This window comes from Fomitopsis serialis (genome assembly GCF_022376445.1).
Source record: "Fomitopsis serialis strain Sig1Antser10 chromosome Unknown B0H18scaffold_2, whole genome shotgun sequence".
Taxonomy (NCBI): domain Eukaryota; kingdom Fungi; phylum Basidiomycota; class Agaricomycetes; order Polyporales; family Fomitopsidaceae; genus Fomitopsis; species Fomitopsis serialis.
In genome coordinates, this window is record NW_025954962.1 from 588,358 (window position 1) to 613,200 (window position 24,843).

The window sequence follows — 24,843 nt, forward strand, 5'->3', positions numbered from 1 at the left end:
GCTCACTGCCGCCCTAGCTAGCTATCACGCTCTTGACTCAATCGTTCCTGCTTGTAATCGGGACGCTTCTCAGATAGAAGAGGGGTTTTGACAAGTGCTGTATCTCACTCTGGATTCTGCATGCATCTCCTGGTCCGTCCGTAGTTAGTCACGATAAAGCGATGTTACGTTGCACCGTTAGCTTTAGCATTGGTTGAATTGCAGGCGTTGCACGTAAAGTACCCAAACTTAGACAGACGTGACGAGCGACAACATTGTGAGGTATCGAGGGAGACTTGTATGTAATATAGTTACAGATGGATGACAATGACACATGGAACCCACAGGCCCGCATACAGACCAGAATAAACAGTCAGATAGACAAACAATTCGAGCTCCTGAGAAACGCAGGTCCACGCGGCTAGTCCGCGCCATGCTTATAAGGGTCAATGGGGAACGTCGTCTCGGGGTAGTCGTTCCACTGGTGGTCGCCGTCGAGGAACCGGCGGAGGCGGACGACCTGGTTGCATAAGTAGAGGACGATGATCTGCATGTCGACCTTGAGGTTCGTTTGAGCAACTTGACGATCTCCTCGCACGTCCGGAGCGCCTGCGTGCGCGTCGCGACGAACATGTTGCCCTCGAAGCCGAGGCCCTTCAGGGCGTCGATCATCTCGCTGAACTCGGAGCTCCACGCGAGGACGCCGAGCTGGTTTGCGGATCGCAGGCAGTCAGCGGATGGGCTCCGCGATGTTATCGAGACTAGCACTCACTTGGCCATACTGCTTGTATTTTGAATAGAGGACATTGGGGGCACTCTTCAGCGCGAAATCAAACATCGCGTTTGATGCATGGCCGCCTGGTCGGGCATCTCAGGCATAGACGGCGGTGGCGCGGGCTAGAATAACGGCAGCATCTGATCAGCCACAGGACACCCGCAGGGAAGCACGGCACGACAAACACACCTCAGGCCGCGGAGGGGGATCCTTGAACCACTCATAGCCGGAGTAGTCGTAGTCTTCGCCCCATCGACGGTGTCGGCAGGCTTGTTGTACGTAGTAGTCATCGCGGATATGATGCTTGGGTCGCGGATAGCAGCTAGCAGATGCGCGGGGATGTCGATGGGAAGCTCGCCGGGTGCGGACTCCTGCGGGGCGGGTTGGTTTGGGATAAAGATACGGAGCGAAGGCCTCGGGGCTTCGGTGCAAGGGCAGCTGGGTCTAAGGTCCGAGAAAGACGGGCGTCAGAGGGTTCTGGAAGGACGCGGGAGGCGTGGTATGTGAAAGCAGGAGAGGGTACCGGCCGCGGTCAGGACATACACGAGGACGACACGATGCGGGTGGCGTACCAGAGTAAAGTGGCTCGGAATCTGGAAGAGCTAGGTGTGCCTGGGGTCCTGGCGAGGGGTTGGAGAAGAGGACGATGAGAGAAGATCGCTGATGCAGAATGTAACGCGGCCAGGTCAGCAGTCAATACATAGCGCAGGCGCGTCATAGGCTAAGAACAGCTCACCTGCGAGTGCGCGGTACCGGGGCCAAGGGAGGTGTATGCAAAGAGGAAGCGCGCGTTTCCGGAGTCGGTGAGGGATCGGCGGGACTGGGTCACAGAGAGACGATTGGTGGCGACGGACGGAGGACGCGAACGGGCGTAGAAGGACGATCGGACTGGCGATGCTGCGTTCGAAGCGACGAAGAGCGTGACGGAGGACGACGTGGAACGCGGGCTTTCTGGTACGTCCGGGTAGTCAGCACACGACTGAATGCTCGCTCGGTGAGTTGCTGGAATGGGGGCAATAGGACCGGGCAGACTTACCTGGGACTCGGCGAGACTGGTCCTGGAGTGGACAGGAAGAAGGGACCGCGGGAGGATATGTAGTGGTCGAGGTGAAGGTGGAGGAACAGGGATGGGATCCGGTGAAAGAGGGGAGCCTGCGACGAAGTGTCTTTCTCTGCGTAGAACTCAAGGTCCTTGACGTTACGAGAAAGCCACGAAGGTGACGGGGGAGGTAGAGGCGAGGCGGCAGGCGAATATCCGATGATAGTAGAGGTTCGCGCAGATGTAGTTAATTCACGGGATCAACGCGCTCGTAGCGGTATACCTGGAGGTGGGAGATGTATTTGGAGAGGTAAGGCTCAAACTGTTGAACAGCCTGAAGAGGTGATTGGGGTTCCTTGGGCGGTACAGCAGGGGGAAGTGGTGATTCCTCTTCCTCGTCTTCCTCGAGACGGGCGCACAGTTGAAGTGATCGAATGAGAGCTCCGGAAGGTAGTCGGTGACGACTTCGGCGACGACAGGACGAGGTGGTAAGGGCTCAGGGAGGGGCGGCTGTCGTTCGGTGACTGAAGACTTTCGAGAGCCGAATATGTGGAGTTTCGAAAGACTCTTGAGGCGTTTCAAAGACCTGATCGAGCGGATGCTACTCTGGTCGGAGACGAGGGTAGAGGAAGAAGAGCAAGGCGCGTCGCGTTGCGAATTGCTGCAACTCTCGGAGCACTCAACGACCGCTTGCAGCGAGGTGCGTAGCTCCGGGAACTCGTACTCGCAGGGAGATTCGACCTTGCGAAACGGGTCCTCGTCGTAGAAGGCAGAGGAAGTGTCCTCTACTGGAGCGGTGTCAGTGGAAGACCGAGCACGGGAGGTTGGGGAGACTGAAGGCGGAGGCGATGCAGGCGCGAGCGGGGAGCGCTCTGGCTGAAGTGAGTAATGCGGTTGACTTGGACTGGATGCTGGGGAACGTTCAGACGCTCTCCGGGGCCGCTTGAGCGATAGTCGCGAGAGCTTCCTGAACCTGTCTCGGGATCTCGAGAGGATGGACGGCTGAGCTTGGTAGTCTATTCGAGTCTGGTAAGAAAGACCTGGTATATGCGGGAAAGCAGAAACACACCGGTGGTCGGGAAGGCAAATGCTGGATCGGCGAGGAGAAGCGTACGGCGGAACTCGTCGTACGAGATCTGTTCAAATTCGTCTGACCACGACGTCGGCCGCGTGAAAGACTCTTCGGGGAGAGGAGGTAAGGCTCGGGCAGGCGGAGGCGGGCGTCGGTGATGGCCTGTAAAGGTCGTCAGTGCGGTGGATGATGAGTTTGCGAGGAGCTTCGCGGAGGCACGCAGCGAGCCGGGGAGGCTGGGTGCGAGTCGCGAGGGAGTGCGATGGCTGGATGAATGCATGGTGACTCACGAGTCCTTCAAGCGTGGACGTGCAGAGAGCAGCGGACGGGTGGGGCTAAGTAGACGGAGGGGACAATCAGCGCGAGGGTGCGTGCAGGAGGGCTGGTTTCGGCACTCACAGATATTCCGCTCTTCGCGTGCGTGCGAGGTATCCGAGCCGGGAGAGATAGACGGGGGAGGGTGCGTACTTACCTCGCTACTCGACCTCTTCACGTAGGCCGCCCTCTGCGAATTGGAGGGCGCCTCGAGGCTGTCGCACTTCCGCTTCCGGCTAACGAGCGTCTCCCATTGTGGGGTCGATCGCCCATTGTCCGTTGTTTGCCTCCGACGCTCTCTTTGCTCAACAGGCCCGGGCGAGCGGAGGCAAATACTCAGCTGTTTAGCTGCTCATTCTCCTACTACCTGGGACAATTCTAGGCCTGCTGTATTGTTCCATCTCCGTCACTGGTGCCGATATGATGCAGGTCTAAGCTAGCCCATCCTCATTGAGACGGTGTGGACTTTTGAGTTTCAGTTTCAGGAACCTAGTCGACGTCGGAAACTCGACCAAATGATGATTTACGCAGTTCGATTCTCCACGAACTCCCTGGGCAAGGGCTGCACACTAGCGATCATGACCCCGCAGCCACACTCCTCTCCGGTCCGCCATGTCTGACGCACCTGAAGGATGCGAGCAACATGGGCTACACACGGAGGATGCACCACGAAGGTAAGGTGCTTGACTGTGCTTGAGGCTTCTCTGTTCAGTCGCTGTCATACATCGCTCGTGCAATGCGTGCGCTCCGCGTGTGGACAGTTGGTGCCCCGCTGTCGTACATTTGAGGTTACGCGCTCGGTTCTTGCACTTCGTGGCGAAGGATCAGCGCTATACATTTGCCACAACGAAGCTACTGAGAACAGAGTAATGAACATACGGCAAGTCCGGTACGGCATCAGAGCTGAGTACCGTACACCCGCAACTTCTTGTACACAGTACAACAGCCATAGCACACACAAAGCACGAAAGCAGAGAACACAGTCGAGAACAAGCCAGGCACGCCGCGGAACATCCATCGCAATTGACGTCGAGCGTTTGAAGCCTTCTCAGCCAGGAGGGGTTCCTCGTCCGCCGCACGCTGAGCACGCCTCTTCTGGATGACCCTCACTAAGGCAGTCGCCCGTTCTCCAACAGCGATCAACACAACCTCCAAGACGGCTCCGATACCCGTAATCCCCCAAACCGCCGCCAGCGCAACATACGCTCCGCCCGCACCGAACACCGTCCGGCGCTCGTCGTACGGGTACGGCACCCCGATCTTGCGCACCCACGACCCCTGGCCGACCTGCACGAAATCTTGCATGCCCCGCCCTGCGACACCGCTCACCCCTCCCTCGCCGCCATCGCACCACAGGACCGTCGTCCCGAGCTCCTCCGCGCGCGCACGCGCCTGCTCCCACATGGCGACGCCGACGCCGACGTGCCAGGTCCGCGCGGGCGCCAAGACGAGTGCGGGGCGGGTGTCCAGTGTGCTGAAGGACGCGGCGGATGAGAAATCGAGGCAAATGGAAGCCGTGACGGAAATAGGCCGCGTTTTGTTGGGGCCCCATCCGGTGGGTGACCAGCCCTTGCGCGCTGGCATGTCCCATGAATATACGCTTGGAGGGTCCGATGAGGGCGTCAGAGAGAACGACTCTGCAACTGTAAAGGCGTAATGAGCCACCACACTATGAAGCAGTAGAGAATACGTACTCGGCACGAGCATGCGTTTCGTGTACTCCAGGACGGGCTCCTCGGACTCCGGCTTCAGCAGCGCAAACGTGTTCTGCCTGATGCCCGGGCCGTGCTCGCCCTTGGACCGATCAGGGAGGATGTACTCCTCGTAGCTCACGCCGACGAGCTTTTTACCTTCTGCGGCCGTCCTGATACTCACGAACGCCTCTCGCTTGGCCTGCTCCGTCTCAAACCTCACTGCGCTCTCCGGCCAGACGAGTATGTCAGCGGTTGATTTAAATTGCTTCATCTCGTCGATGTAGTCTTGAAGTGCGGGCGCAGAGGTGCGCTCACCGTTCCGGTGAGGGAAGGGAAGGACACAGGCCACGGAGAGCGGGGTCGTGTCCGCAGACAGCACCGGCTCAGGGAGGGACGACGCGAAGAGCGGCGGCACCGCGAGCCCAACCAGCAGCACGGCCAGCACGGCCGTCGCCCGCGCCCGCGCCGACATCGGTGTCTCCCTCTTCGCGGGCGCGGTAAGGTTAGGTACCTCCTCCGACACGATCGAGATGATCTGCTCCTGCTCCAGTGCTGCGTCGAGATCATCCCCAGCTGGTCCGACCAACCAGTTGCCGATGGTCTCTGCGCATACAACAGCCCAGGCGGCTACGATCCAGTCGATGCCCCACTGTCCGATGATGGGGCGGATCCATTCGTACGGGCCCAGGCCGACGGAGGGGCTCCAGGTGATGAGGCGGCCGACGGGGCTCAGGTAGGCGATGGTGCCCCAGACGGTCGCCCAGGCGGCGGGGAACAGGTAAGCTTCGACCATGGGGTACTCACCGCCCTGTTTGCATAGTACGAGAGCGCGATGGTGGAGAGCGCAACGACGCTCGTTAGCGCGCTGAGGGCGGCGAGCACGAGAACAGACACAGCTCGTGTGGAGAGCGCGTTGAGGGAGGCCCCGATGTGTGCCAGGCTTGCAGCAAACGCCAGCAGGAACACCTGCGCTCCGCCATGAGAGACGAGAGCTCCTCTAGGCAGGACATATGCACATGGAGATGTAAGATAGCTACTAGCAAGTGAGCGGTACGAGAGGCGGCGTTGTAGACAAGGCGGCTAGGCCAATCACCGGTGCGGCACCTAGCCACACAGAAGGGTGCCGTACAACGAAGGCATTGAGAGCCATCGCGATTTGCGATGCAGGTTGAAGGCAGGATGCTGGCCGACGGAGGTGGTTCAGAGCAAGCTCCCGTGCGAAACTGTGCAGGAGGATAGGGCGTTATTACTGTATCCGACGGAAGCCTGGCCGCGCGGCGCATTCAATTGAGGAACTCACCACTTCCACGCACAGCACCAAAATTGGCGACCGTGCCCTGCGGTCAGAACGCGGAAGTCAGCATGATGGAACAGTTACATGTAATTTGCTCGACTCCCGCAGGAACGTGCACGGGCGAAGAGCGTCCGAGTAGGGCCTTCTTTGTGCGGCGTCTGGCCTTCTCTCCAGTCTCTCCAGCCTCGGGCCTGTCCACGGTTACTTCCGGTAAAGTCCTAATGGAACACCAAAGAGAAACGAAGACGGACGGACGGATACCGTCCGACGTGATAAATACTCAAATAGCACTTCCACCCCGGTCTCGAGGAAGCTTTGTACTGTCTACGACGAAGAGAGCAAGCTGTACCGTTGTTGACAGTTTATAGAATTCACAGTCGACCCAGCGAACTGGCGAGTCCGCTTGTTGGTTTCTGCCTCCGAGATCGCGCGAATGCTGATATGTATGCAACCGCTTCCCCACAAAACCATCTGATACGTCAATGGATTATTTGGATCCGTCTCGTCGACGTTTGTCCAACGCCTCTCCCATCAATCGATATGTGTTGCAGTCTCCTCTCACCACATGCAACCAGTACAGCTCGGCAAATGTGCACGAACCGGCCTTCACACAAACCGAATATCCTTGCCTTGCGCAGCGGAAAGAGTTGCGTCGTTATACAGTTATCGATACACGCTGCTCCTCCAATGGTACACGCTCCGGTCTCAACGTTCAACGTACACACTCAGCCCTGAGAATGATACAGCTCCGTCGTCGACGAGGAGCGAGGTAGAGCGACGTTCTGGAGAGACACACGGCCGTCAGGGTCACTTCAGCAGCTATTGCGTACTGCACTCACCATATCGACAGCGGTGTCGCAAAGACGAGCTCACTTGCTCTGGGGAGGGTTGGCGCAACCGCACGCCGGCCAATCGCATTTCGTGCCGGTCTTCTCACTGGTAGCGCACTTCACGGTGTCCTGAAGGAGACATGTCAGTTTCGGCGTCAGTCAGACAGCAACCCATGGCTACTCACAGACATCGTTAGAGAGGAAAGGTTGATAGGTGCGACTAGTGAAGTGGGGAGTCAAGTGGTAGTCGAGGACTGAGAGTACCGACCGACCGACCGAGTCTTATATACATCCTAGCCTACGCCCGTCGGCGTTATCTGAGCCGCATCAGTATGCCGTTCAGCTGCCTGCATGCGCATGCACCTCGCTAGCCGCGGTCTGGAGGCCACTCTGCAGGGTGCTACATCTCCACCGAACAAGCTCTTTCCAGTGCTCATTCGATATCACCTCGCCAAGCGACATCTTATCAGATTCCCAGCCTTCCGGCTTGATCTAATCAGACAACCGAACCGGCCGCTTGGGGTTCGGGGAGCCTGCCATGCCTCGAGGCCAGTCGTGACTGAGGGCATCCCGTTTATTGCCCTTTGCCATTGAGCACATTGTACCAGTCACTGGTTTTGTCATGACGTACGATGCCCGTCCGACATCAGGAAAAAGGGGAATGCTGTTATCACGGATTTGTTCCCGTGTATCAGTGAGAACCGGATCCGAACCCCGCATGCAGACCCCGTAGGTAGACGGGTAATACGTCATGCACGGTGAGTGCTCAGGCAGAGGGACAAATGCTCTGCACAAGCCACTGAGAAAGGATAGATTGCGGAGATGAAAGCCCAGGGCGAGTGACATACCGTTCACGCAGCAGCGGCCTTCCGAGGTTCGTGTCCTCGCTTCGGCAGTTCGACCTGAGAGCGAGTAGGAACGAGTCCCAGAGTGCATGGGAGAATGAAAACTTACACACCGGTCTAGCCAAGCCCTGAATCATTGCATATCGTCGCAAGACAAGCGGTGTCCGCTAGACCTGTATGGTCGCAAATGTGTCTAAGCACCGGTGTCTCACTAAATAGACTCATCGTCAGGATGCTTCGACGTTACAGTAGAGACGTACCGCAGATCATCGGCTCGTGACATGCATAGGTTGATCCTAATCTGCGTCCAAGAACCTGTTGTTTCTGTAGGCAACAAGGCCCGGTCCAATCTGTTTGCACTGATTTCGAGGACGATCATATCAGGTGGCCTGAGACTGCCGCAGCGTTAGTCGGGGACAGAATGAAACATTTGACTCCGCGCTAGACGTGCTCCAAGGACGCAGGGTGCCTCGCGGACATTACATGGAGATTGTATCTTGCAATTGCAGGAGGGAGACCAATTGGAAGAGTCGTAAAAGCCTATATTGCCTTCGAGGATTCGCAATATAATCATCGAGTCAAGGATACGTATGGCGAGGTGCACGAAGGGAATGCACTCACCTGAACGTCTTTATTTGCCTACAGGAGTGAGAGTGATACATTCTTCGAGCCTTGTGCGCAAAAGCGCAGACGCTGTGGATTCTGCTGATCAAACACTGTCCACGGCGCGCGTTTGTTGAGGTAGGCTTCTGTAAAACCTCTCTTGTCATTGGCCAAGATACACTGCAACATGTCAAACACGTAGCACCTGTGCGGGGCCGGTTTGTATGATGTGACAGCGAATCAGACCAGATTCTTTCCCAACAAGGCGACGCCAATTCCAGACCAAGACATGCGTCCGAGGGGCAATTGAAGTCCTGGCAGCAAAAAATATTACTCGTATTGCAAATCAACGGCGCATTCTCCACATTCGAAGGCTCTTCTGGCCAAGGGCTAAGCCGGCCCGCATCCTGGCGAGGGGCCTTCCAGTGCCCCATACATAGATTGTACCGGAATTTCGACAGAAGCTCGTCGTGCACAAAGAGGGTACATGCTTTTTCTGTCCTTGCGTGTGTGCGTGGTAGAGGTGTTGTCTGAAAGCAGGCGCTACAGTTCCAGCTGGGCGCGGAGAAGCAAATTAGCGAGGAGCAATAAAATTGGACAGCCGTGCCAAGTGGACGCACCAGATGCTTGCAAGGCGGCGAAGCTGGATGCCACTGGGTGCCATACATGGTATTCTCACATTCGTACGGATTTAGACAGGTTCCGCTGAGGAGATTGCGACAAGATCAATCAGGGTATCAAGAAGGTCCGGGGCACCGCTCACCGTCACCGAGCGCGTACTGTACCAATCGTCGTGCGCGCATTCCAATTAGATGACCAAAAACGGCTTAGATCGTGACGCCAGGTCTGCAAACGATCGGGACGCTGTGCACTCTGCGGAGTGGCCCAACATTCCAGACAGGGCTGTATATTCATGACCACGCGCGAGGCAACGCCAGAGCAAAGGGAGTTGCGTCGAGCTTGACCGCGCCTTCCCTGGAACCATCAGGTGGCCCTTCTATAGAGTCAAGGCTTCATTCACTGTACAGCAATGCGTAGCATGAGAAAGGCCCTGGTGAGAACGGCGCGAGAAGGGATGCGTCAGCTGTCGGGAAACCATTGAATATATACGGACGAGTGAATCATTGGACAAAATAGACAGTTCGGCATATGATAGGCTAACCCCAGATGGCCCTGTCAGCCACAGCGACCGATCGTATGCAAGCTTATAAGAGGGGATCATCCCCGGAAGGACCGAGCTTGTCCTGTCCCCCCTACACAACCCGTACACAAGCGCACCTGAAGCGATTTCCCTTCCCCAACCACCATGATATTCAACAGCACTCGCCTTCCTGCCCAGACAACGTTCCATCCCTCCCCTCATACAATCTGGGCGATTGAGGCAACAACGATGTCTGTAAGTCTTGCACAACTGTCCTCCCCGCCGTCCCCTTGTTGACCCCACCTCTGATAGGAGACAGTGAGCTGCGCAAGTACAGAGGTCAACGGTGGAACATGTTCCTGGCCAAGCTGCGGATGCGCAGAGCCACCGAGAAGTAAATAGGCCTCTTCACACTGTCGCTCCCGGAGGGTAAGCATGCCGCATTTCTGACTGACGATGAAAAGTACTGACCGAGAGTAGACTATAGCGATGCTGTTGCCGCTCCGATGCATGCCCTTGTCCACAAAATCCTCGTACCGCATGATGCATTTACGTTACTACCATACTATTCTATGCGATCAGCATTGTACTCTCAGCCTGCTACGTCGTTGAGTCTTGATAACGTGCCATGGCCATCTAGTTGTTTTATGAATTGAACATGTGTGTGCATGTCGCCGCGATGCCAATGTTGAGCTGCCATGATGGAACCGACTTCGAGCACAAGCATTGCCGCGTTGTAAGGCAGGGGGCCCACGGACCAGGGAGGCGAGACAGGGCGAGACGGAGACGCGACGCGACGCGCCTCGTCACACCGGGTTGTGTGGATGTGTTTGTTCTGGTGGCTGGGGCCTTCGTCGCGTCCGTCGCCGTGGCGGTCTTGCGGCGAAAAGTCGATGGCAAAACGCATCGCGACCGAGGTCCACAGACAGGCCTCACGTCTCGTCCGTGAAGGCTACATCAAGAAGGAGCCAGCATGGCTCCAAGCTGTCCTTGACCACCCTCCCCTTCCTCTCCCCCCCAGAGACCCTGGGCCGCGAACCAGCTTCGACTTGCCGCAGGACGCTTCTGCCACCAAGTCCAAATCTCACTCGAACGGCCACCCTCCCGCTCGACCGTCACGCATTCAGTACATCGAAGACCAGATTCGCAGGCAGTTCTTCAGCGACCACCCCTTCGAGACCTTCAGGCCAACCACTCTCATCGAAGGGTTGACCATCGAGGACGAGCATCCCATACGCGGCAAGCAGTGGACCAGACTCAGGCAGCGGGGTCGCAACCCCACTCCAGAGGAGTATGTGCCTTGCTCTTACTCTGTCGCGCGCCGCCGTTGCTGAATGGTTTCCACAGCGCTATCCGTTTCGCTGTCAACCTTTACACTGATCATAAAGTGCCGTTTTCGCTCGCGTATGCGACAGCCGTAGCGCAGTTTCGGTCATTGCGCTCAGAGCAACAGTTCGCGAAACGGTTCGCCCTCTGGGAAGCACGACACTATGGCATGAAGTTCGGGCCATCCCAAGTCGAGATCACCTTCGAGAAGGAAGAGAAGGCGCTGAACACCTGGGCGAAAAACCATGATCAGCGTCTCGAGGAGAGCCTTGCGAGAAAGAGGTGGAAGGCTATCGTGGAGAGAGAATCGCCGCCCACATCCTGGACGAAGGGGCAGGAGTATACGCGATTGTGGCAGGAGGGCGTGCGGCCGACCTATGGCCCGCTGCAAATCACATCGCAAGTCGCACCGTCATTGCCAACGCTGACGCCAGAGCAGCTGCAACAGAAGGCTATGGAAAGGCGGGTACGCAAAACAGATGTCTTCAAGACCCTACAGCGGGTCGAGCCTGCACACGTATGATGCGCACACCCCCTCCCTACCACATACGTACGCGCAATTTAATGCTGGATGTGCCATCGTATCTCCTTGGGCTGCGCGGGGTACAATGGTCTACGAGATAACGTCGTCCATTGTGAGAAGAGATGCTATAAGCTACACTACATCGGAGGAATGTCGACTACGCCTTCACTGCTCTTGCTTGCGCTGCCTGTGCAGCATTGACCCCCATCCATGTTTTCTCGACAATACTGAGCAACCGTTGCATGTCAGAGCTCCAGTCATTCATAACGTCTTCCGCGCTCTTGCTCTTCCGGAAGTTCACCGTACCTGTCGGACGATCTATTTTGGCCCACACTGTACCAGACACCACCAGTCTGCAGAGCGTCTCCTCTGCCTTCTGTTGTGTGAGGTCAAGCAGTTGTGTGAGGCGAGCGAGGGTGATACGCGTGTAGTACTGGGACACGATGCGGATGTTCTGACGACAGAGGGTAAGGCTGGGCAGAATGAGTCAAGAATGTTTATACTCACGTGTTCGATGACCCTGGTGTGAAGGTCTTCCCAGAACTTGTCTTCCTTAAAAATAGTGTTGGGTCGAAGGTGAGGGCCGTACATAGCCTCGACGCCTGGCCACCTCATCAACTCAGGGGTCGTGAAGCTCTTCAGCAGTTCACTGACATTTAAGTCAGCCGCGACAGCAACAGAACGCGGGAGCTAGACCTACAAATGCAGCGCCATCTTCTCCAGCTCAGGATACCGGAAGATACGATGGAGCATATCGGATTGCTCATTGTCATGCGGGGCAAGCACAATGTAGTAGGCGATGTGTTCGAGAGCCTATGGCGGCGTGAAACTCAGATCTAGGACACTTTCGGCTGACATACCTGAGGGCCACGGGTCTTCTCATCCGCCTTGACGGCGGGCGTCTCCCATACTGTGTGGTAGTACTTCGCGACATCGAGATAGGCATCGTGCTTGAGCGCATACTGAATCATCATCTCGTAGAACTTCATCTTGAGGTCCTGTTTGCTCGAATTAGTGGACCCGCATTTTATCCTGTGCTGAGGATGACGAACCTCGTTGGCCTCTTCCTTCAGGAAGGACTCATTGACTTTCCTGCTAGCAACACGGACTTTGACCCATTCTGCCTCGCCACCACCCATCGTACCCTTCTTTTCTGAGACGCCGTCCTCTGTATCCTTCACTTGTGCAAGAGCGATCAACATGCGCATTTGCTCCAGGATGAATTCCGTCTTCTCTCGGCGCTCCATCGAAGAGTAGGTCTCGACCTGGAGTTCGCTTATAAGGTCGGTCGCTTTCTGCATATGTTCCCTTCGCGTCGCAGAGTCCTGCACGGATTTGGCCAACAACTCATAGTAATGCGTGAGCTTCAGGGTCACCCTTGCTCGTGGTGTCTCCAGGAAGATCTGAGCGACCGGTTGTTAGCTTTCCGAGAACGCTGAGTGCCGCCCGACGCACCTTGCCTTCCGTGACAGTCCTCAGAGTCTCGATCAGCTCCAGCCACTTCTCGTCGCCCTCCCTAGTCCGGATCTCATCCAACCATCCCATGGCCAGCTCAACCATTGCCTGTGTCGATGCCTTGAGTTGGCCATGCTTCTTGCTCAGCGTATTGATGCTTGAATTTAGCAAAGCGTAGTTCCGGGCGTCGTAACATAGTTGCGAGATCTCTTTCACAAGACGGATGGTGGACGCTGCATCCGAAGCCTGTGACAAAGTCAGTTGCCGCAGTACGTGTAAGACGCAGTTACACACATTCCGAGTCTGCTTCTCAAACGCAAACAATTTGTCCAGGGCCTCCTGAAGCTTGCCTGCCTGAATTGCGCAGACGCGGTCACTACCGATACGCGCGTACCACCGCGGAGCACGCACCTGAGCGAGAGACCGTGTCTCGGGAAGCAGCTCATCAACCTCTTTCGTAAAGTCTCTCTCTTGTTTCCTTTGCTCAGCCATGTCGTAGGTCCGGGTGAGATTAGTGGGGAGAGTGAACTGGCGAGCGGTGCGGGTGGTAGAGTCGTAATGGCTGCACTGACGCGTCGCGCTTACGTCTGTACGCGAATTGCCATTCCTGGCGCTTGCATTATCCTCATTCACGTGACCGCTAACGCTCACCGCATCCACAACCCGGGCCTGGAGGTTAGAGTCGACTCGGACACCAGCGTGTTGTTCATGAACACCAAGCGGCGGAGGAACGATGCCCAGTGTCGAATATATGACGAGTTCTTGTTGTATCGCATCCACGGAGGAAGGCTGGGAGGTGTCAGATGAAGTGGATTGCATATCGGCATAAGTGGCAGTGGAGTCCTACGTGCGTACGAGAGCATAGTACATGTAAGCATAGTGCATAATCTACAGCGAGAGAATCAGGGACCGACAGGAGAGACGTCCGTAGGCTGCGCGTAGTCCGTCGGGTTTCCGTTCCCTTGTTTTTCAGAACCCGCCTCATCCTCCATTCCTCCAGGTACGGGTGACTTTGGCTCCGAGTCGATCTGCATAGCCGTTGCGCCCGATCTTGACAACGACGGCATGAAGGACAACATGTAACGAAATGGAAACGTGTAGAAGCGGTAGACAGCGACGGTGAAGGAGAGCACACTCATTGCCGGGGAGGGAATGTATGTCGACACGGATGGCTTATCGCCGGTCTGGGTCGATGCTGTCTCGGGGAGAACCTCATCGTCCACGCCGACTGCTTTGTCTGCGGATTCCGGACGCGCTTCCACTGCATGTTCCGCGACCGCCGGGATGACCATGATGCCCGTGTCGACGAGCAAGGGTGTCGCATCGATGGAGACGGACTCCACTTCAGGACTTATCTGTACGCCCATGTCTGCAAGCTCGACTTCGGCCTGAACGCCGTCGTCCTCGACTTCGGGCGTAGCCAGTACCCCCTGGTCTACAGTGATCACAGTCGCGTCGATAGCTTTTTCAGCGGTTGGAGGCGGCACGTAGACGGGGGTGGGTGGAGGTGCTTGCTGCTGCCTCTCTCGGAGTCGGATGTCTTGCAGGTAAGGAAGGAAGTCGGATACCTTCTGCCACGACGCTGCATTAGTCTCAATAACTCCCGCCCGGTTTTTCTCGTGGAACCACCTGAGAACGTCCAGATGAGGCGCGAAGTGGCTGAGAAGTACGGCAACCTGCAGCGGATCCCTGATGTACGAATGGCCCACATTCAACCGAAGGAGCGAGCGCGATGACACAGCGCGCGTAGAGAAGATGGATTCTTTCCCTTCTATCGCGTTCACCACAACCGCTACGGTGTGCAGCCTGCGACAGTTCTGGGTGAGCGGCGCAAGTCCGTTGAGCGTCAAGGGCGGCGGGCCCACGGATGGAGGGAAGCGAGCTGATGGGCACAGTCGCAAGATCTCCAGCGAAGGACATATTTTCGCCAGATGGGCGACATCTTCCTCAGAGAAGACGACGGACTCTGGCAGGTCGATGTCGAGGCAGAAGAGGCGCGGAAGGTAGGACAGGTGGCTGAGAGGAAGATACCGCGTGGGCGCGTCGCCGCCTCTGGACGTCGAACGAACGAGCTCGGAGAACCGCGACGCCGAGGATGCGCTCACGCGGAAGACTTGGAGTGTGTATCCAAACTGCTCGCACACGAGCCCGCATACGTCTTGCCAGTCCTCGGACGCCGGCGGATCATCGATGACGACCTCGAGCGTCGTGAGCGGGCTGGTGATGTGCTTCAAGAACGTGGCGACGTTGGCCGCGTCTCCAGAGACTCTCAAGTTGGAGAGTTGCGCGAAGGCACCGCGACGAGGCCCGCCCTGCGTAAGGCGCGCCGCAGACTTGCGAACCTCGGAGAAGTCAAACTCCTCTCCAGAGAAGACGCCGCTGTCAGTCCCTCCAACAGAGCTCGGCGTCGAGTAGCCTGAGCCGGGACTGATGTCATCAAAGAAACCCTCGACTGCAGTCGTCGTGCGACCAGTCAGGTCGATTTGGAAGCTGCGCAGGGCAGGCAGCGTCGCCGCCCACTTGCCCACACGAGACGCAAGCGCGCCAGGTGCAGCGATGCACACCTTCTCGAGGGCGATGTTGTTCTGGAAAATATCGGTGAAATTGTCGGGTAGGTTCGTGTGCACCGTGAAGGAAAGCGCCGAGAGTCGTGCGTGCGACGCGACTTCCACGAGCAAGTCGTGCAGCTTGGGATGCTTCGTGCCGACTTCTATGGTCAGGCTACGCAGCTCTGGACCCAAAAACAGCTTGCACCTCTCCAACCCGCGGACGTCTCCGACTTCCAGGTGAGCGAAGTCAGGTTCGGGAGGAGCCACTTCCTGGGACGGAGGTCCTCGAAGATAGGGAAGATTGACGGCGAGACGCTGCCAGAGCTCTCCACGTAGGAGATGCTGCGTACGCGTTCCCCGTATGCCAGAAGTCGGGCCCAGTCGTCCGGCTCCGGATTCCTCGCCTAATTAATATTGCCTGAGCACGAATACAGGAGACATTAAATTTCGAGGACCATACCAAACCGAGCCCAGGGCGACGAGCACGCCTGAGCAATGTGTTCGGGAAAAGCCCGATCAGCGGGTTGATTGAGTCGAGGTCGCGCCAGAGAATCTCGAGTACCGGCTCCTGGAAGGCCTTGCAAGTGCGCGCCAGGCGCGAGAGGGATCGACGTCCTCCCGGTGTCTCGAGGATAGCCTCCAATAATTTATTGGTCGCATCAGGGTCACGGAGAATGGTCGGATACATAGTTTGCTGGTAGACTGAGTAAGGCTGATAAGAATTGCGGCGTGAATCGGTACCGTTCAGAGGGGCGTTGGACTTGCGAGAGCGCAGGCTCGGGAGGCGGGGGCGTTTGTTCGGCGGAAGCGCAGCTGAGAAGCGGTCTGCGAGAGAAGAGTGTCGCGAAAGACTAGGCGGGGGAGACATGGTTCTCTGGACAGCGGCTGGATACTTATTCTCGACGAAGCGCGTGGATGGTCAGGAGATGGCTCGGTGGTCGGCAGGCTTGCGGATCGTAGCAAGGTGGGAACGTCAACAAGCAAACTGAACGCAGATTAAAAGTAGGCGCACGTCAGGAGCAGCGTGAGGACGCATTGTGGGGCGGTGAGCAGCGAGGCGAGAGCGCGAGATGGAGGGCACGAGCAAAGTCTGCGACTCTTGGCGTACATTGGCCTATGGTGAGCGAGGGATATAGATAGCCCCTTGTGAAGAGTAGAGGGGTGGACGGGATATCTTGTCTGCATGCTGTATCAATGAGGCAGGAGCCGTTGAAGTGCGCCCGCGCGACGCGTCGAAGACGATAGCCGCCCATTACACGGTGCACGTGCACCGCGCAGGTCGCGACACGCTACAGACGCGTTCTCAGTTGGCGGCAGAGTTGGCAAGCGGCCCCCCGTTCGCTCGTGCAGAAAGACCGATGCATTACAAGCAGTGCGTACAAGTACACATGAGACAAACTGCAACCAAGTTGTTAGCCGAAGCATGTGCAGGTGGGAGACGGACGCACATCACCAGGCTTGGTACAACAGGTGTTCGTCCTTCGATCCAGGCTGACAATATGCCCGCCATCTTACAGCTCTCCAACCTCCCACGGAATAGGCTCGCCCTCCCAATCATCTTCTCCGTCTTCCCCTGCACCTTCTGCACCTTCGCTCATCTCGCCCACATCCCACACCTCCATACCTTTGGCGTCGAAGTGACTTTCGCGCCTGCCATAGAGAACTGCATTTGCCAGCTTCCCTCTTCTACATCGGTCCGCTTTTGTGGTGATAAGGCGAGAATGCGCTTCAAATCATCCCTCAGTTGCACATCCACGGCACCTTCGATGACAGGGGGGTCTGCGGATGGAGAATCAGGAGGATGCGCAGGGCGAGCCGGCCACTCAAACTCTGGATCGTCTAGTTCGTGGGAAGTGCAAGAGACTTCCTTGGAGCGTTCCAGCTGTGTTCCATGAGCTTCACCTGGTCGTTGTCCTCTTCACTGTCCGTGCTGTCGTCACTGACTCCGTCGCCGCCCAGCTGTTCGAGCAGCCTCGCCTTCTTCCGACTGAATGCAGCGGCGGCCTTGCCTTTGCCTTTGTCGTTTGCGATGCTTGTCCTTGAATGTGCGGTCTCGGCGCGCGATGGAGAAGGAGGCAAAACGGTACGTGGTCAACATCATTCGTTTCACCGAGGCCGTTCGCGATGTCGATTCCTATGGAATCATCTCGAGCATCAGGGCGGGGTCGTTTTCCATTTAAACGTGCTGCGCCACTGGCGTCAACAGAGCCCGTAGGCGTCTTCCCTCTGGGAAGCGGGCCTTTCGGAACTGAGCCCCTGAGAGGGGCCTTCTCCGACCGCAGGTCGTCTTTCCTGGTAATGCGGCTGTAGGGAGTACCGAGTGACCAGATCCGTTGGGCAGCCTCTTGCGCTGTAAAGAGGGATTTGGGCGACATGAAACCCATTGGCGGACGTAATGAGACTCTCGAGCTTCGTCCCATTCCCCCAGTTGTCACCTTCATCTTCAGAAGATGACGGCGACATGGCTCGTGTTCGGGCCCGTTTGTTGCTGAGACCGTTCGGCTTGGGGGCCGCCGACATGGTCCGTGAGAGGGTGCGGGTGGTGGGCTGCCGCGAGGCCTCCTGCGCGGTCGGAAGAACCTCATCGAAGAGGACCCGAAACGACTTACCGCCCGGTGGAGGCTTCATAGGAGTTGCCTCGAGGAACGTCTCGTCGGCAGCTCCGACAGTGTGACCCTGCTGTGCGTCCTCGTCATCACTGTCCTGAAGTGTGCTCGAAAAGTTGAGTGCGCGCTGGGAGCCGACGCGTGCCCTCTTCTCTTTGACAGGAGAAGGCGAAACAGGCTCTCCGCGCAGACGCTTGCGAGCGCGAGTCACCGCGGATTTGCCGGAGGGTGTACGCGTAGCAGCTGAGGGGACTGGACGGCCTCAGAGACCTGTATGAGGGGAAAGGGGTCCGGGGAGGGGCTCCGACGCGGGGCAGAGGGCTTGGACTTCGTGGATGATCTAGTCTTGGTGGGAGTCGTAAATGGGTTTATGTGAGGGTCATGCTCTGATAGCTTAGTTGATGAAGCCGTAGGTGGTGAATCAAGATGCGCTGAGCGAGGCTTCTTCTTGACAGGGGAGAATGGGTTTGTGGTTTGTATTGGTGGGCCGACCTTGACGGCGCGTGCCTTAGGCAGCAAGGAGGACGTGGATGTATGGGTGGACCGACGCGACTGCGATCTGGGAGGGGTAGATGAACGCGCGGTGGACGACTTCGCGATGGATGAAGATGTAGCTGATTTGGATAGAGACTTGTAGAGTTTGTACTTGGCCGCTGCAAGCACGTCCGAGGTCAGGCTCGGAGATTAAGCTCAGGAGAATGAGGACCACGTACCTATGGCTGGCTGGTCCTTGATCTCTTCAATAGTGGGATTACGAGAATGCTCATTCCTAAAGTCGCGTTCCCATGCCTTGAGTTCTGCGCGAAGAGTCGCGACGTCCATGGCAAGCGACGAGCGAGGAGATGAGCGGTGGACGCGTTTGGCAGAGGGACGGGCGCGTGTGGACGCGTTGGGCGGAGGCACGTGGCCACTGCCTGAAACGATGTAAACGCGGTCGTGAGGCGTGGGCGTCTGCCGGACAATACTCATGCTCGACCGCCTGCAGCCAGTGCAGTGCGCCCCTCCCTAGTCTCACGTTCCCTCCCCTTGCCCTCCCGCCGCCGTCATGGCTCGCAGCGGACAAATTATGTACGTATACAGTCACGTCGAAGACCTCCAAAACCACCCGGACGCAGTCGCAGATCCGGACGTTCTCGATTTCGTAGGCCATGAACTTGACTATCTCGACCGTAACTACCCACCGCGTGGGCTTGCGTCGTCACCCCCTCCTCCGTACGAGCCTATATCTTATCCACCGTCCTCGCCTTCGCCGCATCCTGCGTTTCCTGTTCACCCGCCCACGACCGCTACGATCGCGGACGCCCAGGGCCCCCGCCCAGTTCCGCCTCACCTGCTCAATGACCGCGCCTTCTCGCCCTTTCCTCGCGACAATCCACACTTCATCATGACCGCTAACGAACACATCCGTGCTGCTCCAGCGCCCCCGCGTGAGTTGCACCTGTTCTGTCTTCACGCAGTCCGCTGACTCCACCTCGCGTGGTGGACAGCGCGCGAGTCCGCTTTCTTGCGACAGATCCCGCCATCCCTCCAGCCAGGACACGCTCCGCTGTACCATTCCTCGACACAGCACAGACGGTCGCAATCGATTCCATATCCGCCCTCGAATCCCCCGGTACCGCCCAAAGAGTATCTTCCTCCCCCTCCCCTTCAGTCCGGACCTACTCCTCCTCTGATGTCACAGCGCATGATCTCCGCTTCGTCCATGTTCCCCCATCACGCCGTGTGGCGACCACCTGTTTCGTATGCCTCTAGTGCCGAGTCAGGTTCGAGCACGAGCAGCCACTCATCCTCTTTGCAGCATACGCCTGGAGCGTCCCCGTTTTCGTCGACCGACTCGTCGCCTCGTAACTCCTCTGCACCAACAACACCATCCGCATCCTCAGCGAATTTACTGAGAGAGGATCATCCGTCATCTGTCCCTCCTCTTCCGGCGCCGACCGAGGCTCCCGTCACGGTCCCGGTGCCTCCAGCCCGTGTCGCTCCTCCACCTCGGACCTCATCCTTTGGCCTTCCTCGTCCTCCCACTGCCCAGGCGCCAGTGTCTCTTCCAGGCACGCACGCCAACTTACCGCCAGCTACTACGGCTCGCCCCCCTCAGCCCTCACACAACCAATCCGCTCCGGAACTTCATGTACGGCCGCCACCGCCTCCTATGCTCGCCCGATCCGCTACGGCTCCCGCCCGCCCGCCTCCAACTCCAGCGGCAAGCCACACACAGCTGACTAACAGGAGCCATTCCCAGAGCCAGCCTCGCGATCAGCAGCAAAGGGGCCGAAGCAGGGAACAACAGCCTGGTCAGGCTGTGACACGGCAGCGTAGCAGGCGCCCGAGCATCACCGCTCCGCGCGATCTGGACCGTATTGACGAATTGGATGAAACGGACCCGCGTGGACTTGCGTGGCATCATGAAAGTCCGTACGAACTCGCCACACGTACGCTTAGCCATCGGAAGGCAGATGGTCAAGAGGTGGACGGCCACGGCGCAGGTAATGCTACCTCCAGGGGCAGTGCGGAGAGGCCGGTACGTTTCCGTCGTTCGTGAGGCATCCTGAGGTTGACGTCACTTCTGACTATCGTAGCGTCCAAAGAAGAAGCCGAGTACGACCTTCAGTGTTGAGCCTGGACAGATCTTTCCTTCGGGCGCCCTGTATCAGGCCATGCAGCCCCCGTATCGGCCGCAGGCTCCTACGGCAGCTAGCCAGCCTCCTGCCTTTGACCCGTATAGCCAGGAGCAGCTCGCTTACGCTCCGGGAGCCCCATCTTTGCCTCCTACAACGCCCGCGCCTACTGAGACTGGGAAGCTCAGGAAGACACCGTCGCGATCACAGCCTGTGTCCCAGCTTACCACACCAGGCGCGCACCAGCAACAACCTGGGCCATTCAGAAACCATCCTGGACCACCACCACAGCCAGCTCCTGTTGGGCAGCTTCCTGAGCGACCAACGGATGCCATGCCCCCCCAGTTCCATGTTAGTGGCCCTATACGTCCGATGTTGCAACAACGACCGTCGCAGCGTTCCCACGTACGATTCGAGTCCCCGTCAAGGCCCGAAGTACGACCACCTTTGAAGCAGGGTTCGGTGGATGAAGCGTACGATGGCATGGAGATGCCGGGGCCTCCGCCTCTCCCTGTTGCCCACAATGCACCACCCCCACAGCAGCCTCCGCCGCCGCCCCAGGAAGACAAGTCGCCACCATTGCCCCAGAAACCTCAGTCCCGGCCAGGTTCGATGTACATGACCTCGTCCAGGAACGGGTCAGCCCTTCCTCGCCCCGACATCCCTCTTCCACCACGTCGCCCCGTACCGAGTGTTCAGACTCCGCTGCCTCCACGACATCTGCCTAAGCAGCTCGTCATGCCCGCCCCCCTGCAACCCCTCGAGGACCAACGCAAAGCCGAGGTCGCTCGGCTGGCGCAGCAACACAGAGCGCAGGCAATACCGCAGGAGCGACGTTCGGAGGAGGGCCCTGTGCGCTATCCGGATATCCATACCCATGATGGACGGTACATGCTGCACCACTCAATGTCGCATCGTCAGTCTCCGGTGGCACAGGTCCCAGAGAGAGCGACAGTGACGAGGGCTGCTAGTCAAGGACAGAATAGGGCACAGTCGGTCCATAGTTCTGCCGGACCGAACGTCTTGCGCAAGCGCTCTGTCAACAGCGCGTCCACACCTCTCGTTGGGCCCGACGCAGCAGCTTCGAACACTACCGCAGCGATGTTCGCCGCGCGGGTTGTCGATGACAGTCCCAAGGGAAAGACTGTCGAACGTGTTGCGAGTGGCGTGTGGGCCAGGGATCGCGTGAGGGAAGAAGAAATCCAGCGCGAGCTTGCGAGGGAGCAAAAAGTTGAAAGGAAGCTGAGCAAGCTGACGAGAAGGCTACGATGAACGATGGTGGCAAGTGAAAGCCCCTACGCACGGCTGGCGTACTGCGGATCTAACTGCACAGACGGTCAACTTTTTACGACTCGTGATGATTGATGACCTTTGCCATTTATGCTTTAGTCTGCGACCGCGCAAATACCTGTATTCGATGACCACGGACTTGTTTTGACCTCTTGGGCTGTTGTTACCATCTCCCATACACTACTCCCTGCATTGCGGATACTCAATATTTTGCTCACCCCATCTCTGCTGTAGAACACGCCCCTGTTGTAATTACCAGTGTCGTTCGCTTTGTAGCATCTCTGTAACCACTCATCGCTTACTTACCGCCAGTGTTCCGTCGTGGATCATTACCTAGCTGTCGCTCCATCTATGCTACTCGTTTACCATGATTCGTGTACGAATTATTGATCACAAATTGTGACACGCTGCGCTTAAGCCCATTCATTCTTGTCGTTTGTGTCATCCGAGGCATTGGGTGCTCATGCAAAAGACAGCAAGTGGACGGCTTCGTTTCTTGAGACTAGGCAACATTTGACTGGACTGATTTGGTTAACGAACGTGCTGATACATATACAACGACTTCGTGCACATGGTCGGGGACCCGTATCTACCACGCTGCGCTCCACCTGTGGCCGCCCAATCCCACATCGGACGTGTCGAAGCTGCAGTCTCTTTGAGCATGCCGAAGGCGCGTGATGTGATCCCATTCGGTAGAATGTAATGCACATGGTCATACACTGGTTCAGTATGATCAGAAAAGGCGAACCATATGGTAAAGAACGAGCCCGTCAGCACTCTCCACTAAGCATACCAACTCACGCTTCAGAGTGCATGTGCAACGCCCTTACAAGCATGCTTGGGCACTGCTTCCTCCCAAGAGTCTTAGCGACGACAGCGTCTCAGAAGCCCTGCGTCCCGATATCTGTAACGTCCGGTATGAGGTGTCCATATGTCAATGTCCGGAATGATTCAGTGCAGCAGGGATATAAGAGACCGGGTGTCTTCAGTCGCGGGCCCAGCGAGCTTCGCTAGCCTACCTTCCCCGGTCCTCATGAAGTTCTCTGCAGCCTGCGTTATCATCTCTGCGCTCTTGGTCGGTTGCCAGGCGGCTGGTCTGATTGTAAAGCGTCAATCCAGCGGATGCACCTGTGGTGGTCAGTGCGCTAGGTTCCGATGAAAAGGGGGTCCTCACCACATGCATGCAGATAACTCATACACCTCTGATGATGTCAAGGACGCCATCAAGGCTGCAGACGACGGAGGTTCTGGGTAAGACACCCCGACGGCTCGAAAAACAGCCCGCTCATTCAGATCCTGCAGGGATTACCCTCATCAATATCATGACTACGAGGTAAGCACCCCTCTACCTCGATACGAGACCCAAGCCGATAGGGCTTTCAAGGGCTTCGACTTTCCTTCATGCAGCGGGACATTCTACGAGTACCCACTCGAGTCCGGGAATACCTACGACGGCGGTAGCCCAGGCGCCGATCGTGTCATCTACGACGATGACGGTGACTTCTGCGGTAAGCTCGAGTTGTTCAGGCAGCGAACTCATTCCTGAGCCCTGGTACTTGAAGCATGCCTCACCCATACCGGTGCTTCCAGTAAGAACGGATTCGTGGAATGTTAGATAGCTGCACAATCATCTGTCGACTTTGTACTCTTCCTGCGGTCCATTGTACGATTTCCTGGCAAAACATTGTAAGGTGAAAGACGTATCGCATAATGCAATGTCAGCGGCAGCACCGGAACCACATCTCAACAGCAACAGGTGCATATGATACAATGTACAATCAGTAATGGAGACGGAACATGAACTGGAAACTGTACTGCTTAGTGTCTGGGTCCCAGTGCGACCAGTTCCAGTAGCCAGCGTCATCGGATTCGTCCTCGATTTCCCGGGCGGGAATGCGGAAAGCGATTGTCTCGTACGGCTCAGCAGCAACCTTGGAATAATCAATGAGTTGATGCACAAATGCAGATGAGAACAAACGCACAATGAGATACTGGTAGGCTTTGTTGGGCGGTTCCCTCTTCTGCTCCCAAGCACTCATGAACCGTCTCCTAGGGATGACGCCAGGCTTGATCTGCGGCAAGTGTACCTGCACCATCATTCCTTCTTTCCCTGTGTCCCTGTCGCGAACCTTCGTGACACGGTACCCCGGACGACCGATCTTCAAGAAGACTTTTCGTTGCACGTTACTTTGCGCAGGCGCGATCATCAGCTGTGTCTCCTTCAGGTCCCGCGCCGCACGCCGGGCGAGGTTCGTCTGATGCTTCTTCCCTTGCGTGTGTGCCAGGTAGGAGCCCTCGTTGGTATGAAGTGTTAGACATAGTCGACACTCAAGAGAACCAAGGTGGTTCCGGAGGATGTATGGGTCCTGCATCATCGTCATGAGATGTCCCATGAAAGACGTGCGTAAGACGTACCTTGGCAAGATCAATGGTCTCGAGAGCCAGCTTTCTCAACCGCTCACGCCTGTCCACGTTCGTCTCTGAAGCCCCTGCGACACCGCCACCTCCAAACTTCGAACCGACTCGATTCTACACGCTCGATGAGCACCGGTCACCAAGCACCAGAGAATGACAGCCGTACCTGGTAGTCTATAAGAGCAGATGAGCACTATGAGCAGTGAAAAAATCTGGTGAATTGCTCACCCATGCTGAGGATTGATGAACACAGCTGGAGACGACTTGTGGAGGTGAGGAAGACGATGATGGAGCACTCGTCGAGACGGAGGCGCCGAGAGGAGGACGCGTCTGACTTACCGCTAGATCGGGCGCACAGATCTAGATCTACGCGGTGGCTGAAATTTTGGCTCGAATACAAGTTACATGAATTGGATCGAAGAGACCGTGCATCTCCCTAGCACCTTCTTGTGCTTTCACCCTGTCAGCAGTGCA

General features: G+C 57.2%; 11 protein-coding genes across 11 annotated transcripts; 5 read left to right on the top strand and 6 right to left on the bottom strand.

The window, feature by feature from the left end:
- Positions 1–412: 412 nt before the first annotated feature.
- B0H18DRAFT_1151129 (uncharacterized protein) lies at positions 413–1,195 on the bottom strand (the record flags this gene model as incomplete). The annotated part of the gene is made up of 3 exons (XM_048035728.1): positions 413–687; positions 752–849; positions 907–1,195. Coding segments are annotated over 3 exons (662 nt in total), but the record flags the coding sequence as incomplete, so codon positions are not given.
- Positions 1,196–3,969: 2,774 nt separating this feature from the next.
- B0H18DRAFT_969668 (uncharacterized protein) lies at positions 3,970–6,246 on the bottom strand (the record flags this gene model as incomplete). The annotated part of the gene is made up of 6 exons (XM_048043621.1): positions 6,175–6,246; positions 5,948–6,097; positions 5,665–5,871; positions 4,875–5,602; positions 4,209–4,823; positions 3,970–4,010 (listed from the first exon to the last, which is right to left on the bottom strand). The coding sequence occupies exons 2-6, from the start codon at positions 6,022–6,024 to the stop codon at positions 3,970–3,972; spliced, it is 1,668 nt and encodes a 555-aa protein (XP_047900315.1). The 5' UTR covers positions 6,025–6,097; positions 6,175–6,246.
- A 3,278-nt stretch (positions 6,247–9,524) lies between these two features.
- B0H18DRAFT_191183 (uncharacterized protein) lies at positions 9,525–9,999 on the top strand. Its single transcript, XM_048037036.1, has 2 exons — positions 9,525–9,842; positions 9,903–9,999. The coding sequence occupies exon 1, from the start codon at positions 9,614–9,616 to the stop codon at positions 9,824–9,826; it is 213 nt and encodes a 70-aa protein (XP_047900316.1). The 5' UTR covers positions 9,525–9,613; the 3' UTR covers positions 9,827–9,842; positions 9,903–9,999.
- A 481-nt stretch (positions 10,000–10,480) lies between these two features.
- On the top strand, positions 10,481–11,436 carry B0H18DRAFT_867416 (mitochondrial ribosomal protein S25-domain-containing protein; the record flags this gene model as incomplete). The annotated part of the gene is made up of 2 exons (XM_048039861.1): positions 10,481–10,878; positions 10,935–11,436. The coding sequence occupies 2 exons, from the start codon at positions 10,481–10,483 to the stop codon at positions 11,434–11,436; spliced, it is 900 nt and encodes a 299-aa protein (XP_047900317.1).
- Positions 11,437–11,593: 157 nt separating this feature from the next.
- On the bottom strand, positions 11,594–13,383 carry B0H18DRAFT_866982 (PCI domain-containing protein; the record flags this gene model as incomplete). Its single annotated transcript, XM_048039825.1, has 7 exons — positions 11,594–11,890; positions 11,944–12,085; positions 12,137–12,249; positions 12,297–12,839; positions 12,892–13,137; positions 13,186–13,245; positions 13,303–13,383. The coding sequence occupies 7 exons, from the start codon at positions 13,381–13,383 to the stop codon at positions 11,594–11,596; spliced, it is 1,482 nt and encodes a 493-aa protein (XP_047900318.1).
- A 202-nt stretch (positions 13,384–13,585) lies between these two features.
- Positions 13,586–16,511, bottom strand: B0H18DRAFT_969690 (uncharacterized protein). Its single transcript, XM_048043622.1, has 3 exons — positions 15,901–16,511; positions 15,672–15,844; positions 13,586–15,645 (listed from the first exon to the last, which is right to left on the bottom strand). The coding sequence occupies exons 1-3, from the start codon at positions 16,306–16,308 to the stop codon at positions 13,794–13,796; spliced, it is 2,433 nt and encodes an 810-aa protein (XP_047900319.1). The 5' UTR covers positions 16,309–16,511; the 3' UTR covers positions 13,586–13,793.
- A 334-nt stretch (positions 16,512–16,845) lies between these two features.
- Positions 16,846–18,996, bottom strand: B0H18DRAFT_969693 (DNA replication and checkpoint protein-domain-containing protein). The gene is made up of 8 exons (XM_048043623.1): positions 18,760–18,996; positions 18,355–18,699; positions 17,814–18,298; positions 17,766–17,790; positions 17,528–17,727; positions 17,343–17,492; positions 17,191–17,307; positions 16,846–17,116 (listed from the first exon to the last, which is right to left on the bottom strand). The coding sequence occupies exons 1-8, from the start codon at positions 18,866–18,868 to the stop codon at positions 16,952–16,954; spliced, it is 1,596 nt and encodes a 531-aa protein (XP_047900320.1). The 5' UTR covers positions 18,869–18,996; the 3' UTR covers positions 16,846–16,951.
- Positions 18,997–19,008: 12 nt separating this feature from the next.
- Positions 19,009–19,652, top strand: B0H18DRAFT_191270 (uncharacterized protein). Its single transcript, XM_048037037.1, has one exon. The coding sequence runs from the start codon at positions 19,092–19,094 to the stop codon at positions 19,509–19,511; it is 420 nt and encodes a 139-aa protein (XP_047900321.1). The 5' UTR covers positions 19,009–19,091; the 3' UTR covers positions 19,512–19,652.
- Positions 19,653–20,544: 892 nt separating this feature from the next.
- B0H18DRAFT_969696 (uncharacterized protein) lies at positions 20,545–22,380 on the top strand. Its single transcript, XM_048043624.1, has one exon. It carries the CDS (start codon positions 20,704–20,706, stop codon positions 21,934–21,936), a length of 1,233 nt encoding a protein of 410 aa, XP_047900322.1. The 5' UTR covers positions 20,545–20,703; the 3' UTR covers positions 21,937–22,380.
- A 607-nt stretch (positions 22,381–22,987) lies between these two features.
- On the top strand, positions 22,988–23,569 carry B0H18DRAFT_867028 (ribonuclease T1; the record flags this gene model as incomplete). The annotated part of the gene is made up of 5 exons (XM_048039828.1): positions 22,988–23,090; positions 23,142–23,205; positions 23,257–23,287; positions 23,339–23,462; positions 23,517–23,569. 5 exons carry the CDS (start codon positions 22,988–22,990, stop codon positions 23,567–23,569), a joined length of 375 nt encoding a protein of 124 aa, XP_047900323.1.
- A 163-nt stretch (positions 23,570–23,732) lies between these two features.
- Positions 23,733–24,801, bottom strand: B0H18DRAFT_1113095 (uncharacterized protein; the record flags this gene model as incomplete). Its single annotated transcript, XM_048032898.1, has 6 exons — positions 23,733–23,885; positions 23,937–24,320; positions 24,370–24,483; positions 24,536–24,543; positions 24,598–24,703; positions 24,775–24,801. The coding sequence occupies 6 exons, from the start codon at positions 24,799–24,801 to the stop codon at positions 23,733–23,735; spliced, it is 792 nt and encodes a 263-aa protein (XP_047900324.1).
- Between the last annotated feature and the right edge of the window lie 42 nt (positions 24,802–24,843).